The following is a 3,296-nucleotide window of genomic DNA, read 5'->3' as shown; positions in this document are numbered from 1 at the left end:
TCCCTCCTACCTCCCCTTCCCCTCCCTCCCTCCCTCCTCTTCCCTTTTCCCTCCCCCTCCCTCCCTCCCTCCTCTTCCCTTTTCCCTCCCCCTCCCTCCCGCCCTCCTCCTCCCTTCCTCCCTCTCACCTCGGTCTTTGCGTCGACGGATGCTCCGTTCTGGATGAGGAAGCGAATCATGTTGATCTGGCCAAAGTGGCAGGCGACGTGCAGCGGCGTGTAGCCGGCTTTAGTGTACGGGTCGATCTCGGCGTCGTGGCGGAACAGGATCGTGGCCACGTTGACGCGGTCCTCCTGAGCGCAGAGGTGCATGGGCGTGAGTCCGTTCTGCAAGCGGAGACAAAGAGTTAGTTGGTTGCCGTGGCGACGGTTGCCGTGACGACGGGAACATTGTCCTGAGCACACAGGTGCATGTGTGCTTCGCACATGACAGCAGCTGCTGCAAACAACAATTCTGACGAAAGAAGCAGTGATTACAACAACAACAACAACAACAATAACAATAAGACAACAACAACAACAACAACAATAACAATAAGACAACAACAACAACAACAAACAACAACAACGTCTGCCGACCTCAGCCGCGAACGACAATCAAAACGTAAACGCGACGGCGATTGCGACGCCGCGGCGACCGTTGCCGTGGCGACCACTGACCTTGGCCTTGATGTCTACGTCTGCGTGGTTCTCTATGAGCAGCGTGACCATGTCGGTGTGTCCCTCCTGCGAGGCCAGGTGCAGCGGCGTGAAGCCTGCCTTGGATTCCGCGTTCGGCTTCGCGCCGAACTCCAGCAGCGTGGTAGCGATGTCCATCTGGTTCTTCTTGGCGGAGATGTGCAGCGGAGTGTAGCCATTCTGCAATGACAGGTGGCGCCACGGTTAGTAGGGGGAGAGACACAGGGGGCGCCACGGTCAGTAGGGGGGGAGAGACGCAGGGGGCGCTGCAGTCGTATCCAAGGTAAGGGGGACGGAGTGAGGTGTAACTTATCGAGACATTAATTCCGCTCCCTCCAGCCTAGCCCTGCCGTCCTCCTCCTCCTTCCTACCTCCTCCCTCCTCCCCTCCCTCCCTCCTCCCTCCCTCCCTCCTCCTCCCCCCGCGTACCTTGGCCGCGCAGTGTGGTGAAGCACCGCTCTCTAGCAGCAGCAGGGCGACGTTCACGTGATCGTAGTGGGCGGCTACGTGTAGGGGCGTGACGCCGTTCATGCCCTCCGCGTCCAGCGGAGCGTCGCGCTGTATCAGCAGCTTCGCGACCTTCATGTTTCCGTATTTGGCCGCCAGGTGGAGCGGCGTGAAGCCCTTCTGCAGAGAGGAAGAGGAGACGTCGTTAAAGATGTAGCGTGGCAATGTTACGCGGCGCGACGTAGCATGGCAATGTTACGTCGTTAGACGTAGCGTGGCAATGTTACGCGGCACGACGTAGCATGGCAATGTTACGTCGTTAGACGTAGCATGGCAATGTTACGCGGCACGACGTAGCATGGCAATGTTACGCGGCACGACGTAGCATGGCAATGTTACGCGGCGCGACGCAGCATGGCAATGTTACGCGGCACGACGTAGCATGGCAATGTTACGCGGTGCGACGTAGCATGGCAATGTTACGCGGCGCGACGTAGCATGGCAATGTTACGTCGTTAGATGTAGCATCTACATCACGCCGCGTAACATTGCCATGCTACATCACGCCGCGTAACATTGCCACGCTACGTCGCGCCGCGTAACATTGCCACGCTACGTCGCGCCGCGTAACATTGCCGCACTACGTCGCGCCGCGTAACATTGTCTTGAATAACATAACATTGCAACACTACATCTCAAGGTGTAACATTGCAATGCCACATCGAATAACGTAACATTGCAACACTACATCTAACGGCGTAACATTGCAATGCCACATCGAATAACATAACATTGCAACGCTACATCTTACGGCGTAACATATAACACTTCTACGACGCGCCGCGTGATGCCACGGCATGACATCTCGCTCGGCATCGAACGACGTAACATTGCCATGTGTGGCATTGCAATGTTACGCCGTTAGATGTAGTGTTGCAATGTTGTGTTATTCGATGTGGCATTGCAATGTTACGCCCGTAAGATATTGTGATGTACGACTGTGTTGTACGCTGGCGCGAAAACAAGCGAGCGCGCTTACCTTCGTCGTCAGGTCGATGGTGGCGCCGTGGTCCAGCAGCACGTTGGCGACCTCCTCCTGACCTTCCTTGGCGGCGATGTGAAGGGCGGTGTAGAGGTCGTTGGTGGTCGCATCCGGCGACGCCCCGTGCTGCAGCAGCAGCATAACGATGTCGACGTTGCCGAGGCGCGCGGCGATGTGCAGCGGCGTCTGGTTCTCCTGCAAACAAGAGAGCATGGGCGGGGGTCAGTGCGTGCGCGCGCAGAGGGGGGAGGTCGCGCGCAGAAGGGGGAGGGGTGGGGGAAGAAGGTGTGGTGGACCGTGGATATAATAGTACTAATAATAATTGTAGTAATAGCAATAGCAATAATAATAATAATAATAATGATAATAATAATGATAATATTAATAATAATATTATTATTATTATTATTAACAATAATATGTAAATCAGTGTTCAACACAGCAAACTAAGTGTAAACTAGGTATGATTGGCAAATTTATATTTACAGTTCATATAAATCATATATATTCATATTAGTACATATAGTAGCAGTAGCCGCAACAGCAACAGCAGTAACAGCAACAGCAACAGCAGCAGTGGCAGCAACAGCAGCAGTAGTAACAGCACCTGTGGGGCTGAGTGAGTGAGTGAATGAGTCACCACTGCGAGAGAAAAATCAATATCATGAAAGAATCTGTAGCATCAGCATCAGCAGCAGTAACAGCAGCAGCAGTAACAGCAGCAGCAGTAACAGCATCAGGAGTAACAGCAGCAGCAGTAACAGCATCAGGAGTAACAGCAGTAGGCTGAGTCACCGGTCAATGATGCTTCGCGCACGCACGCACGCACGCACGCACAGACGCACGCATGCACGCACACACGCACACACACACACACGCAAGGACGCACGCACGCACGCACGCACGCACACACACACACGCAATAACGCACGCACGCACACACGCACGCACGCACGCACGCACACACACACACGCAAGAACGCACGCACACACACACGCACGCATGCGTCAACGTTGTAGCCGGCCAGGGTGCGTCATAGGTATAAACCCATTCACTAGGGGGGGGAGGGGAGGGCGGCGGTAGGACTGAAGGGAATAATGGGGGAGTGGTGGTCGGGATGAATTCTAGC

General features: G+C 54.8%; 1 protein-coding gene across 1 annotated transcript in view; it reads right to left on the bottom strand.

Annotated features, from left to right (window-relative positions):
- The window catches only part of LOC106817762 (ankyrin-3-like), a gene marked incomplete at its 5' end in the record, with an annotated part of 6,303 nt that overhangs the window by 1,890 nt on the left and 1,117 nt on the right, over positions 1–3,296 (bottom strand). Inside the window, 4 exons of the mRNA XM_014822465.1 lie at positions 129–326; positions 660–857; positions 1,107–1,304; positions 2,164–2,361. Coding sequence (XP_014677951.1) covers positions 129–326; positions 660–857; positions 1,107–1,304; positions 2,164–2,361 — 792 coding nt within the window. The remainder of the gene's footprint in view (positions 1–128; positions 327–659; positions 858–1,106; positions 1,305–2,163; positions 2,362–3,296) is intronic.

Source organism: Priapulus caudatus, unplaced genomic scaffold, assembly GCF_000485595.1.
Source record: "Priapulus caudatus unplaced genomic scaffold, Priapulus_caudatus-5.0.1 Scaffold1855, whole genome shotgun sequence".
In the NCBI taxonomy this organism is placed as follows: Eukaryota; Metazoa; Priapulida; class Priapulimorpha; order Priapulimorphida; family Priapulidae; genus Priapulus; species Priapulus caudatus.
The sequence above is the reverse complement of the archived record's forward strand: the minus strand, read 5'-3'. Positions and strand labels throughout refer to the sequence as shown.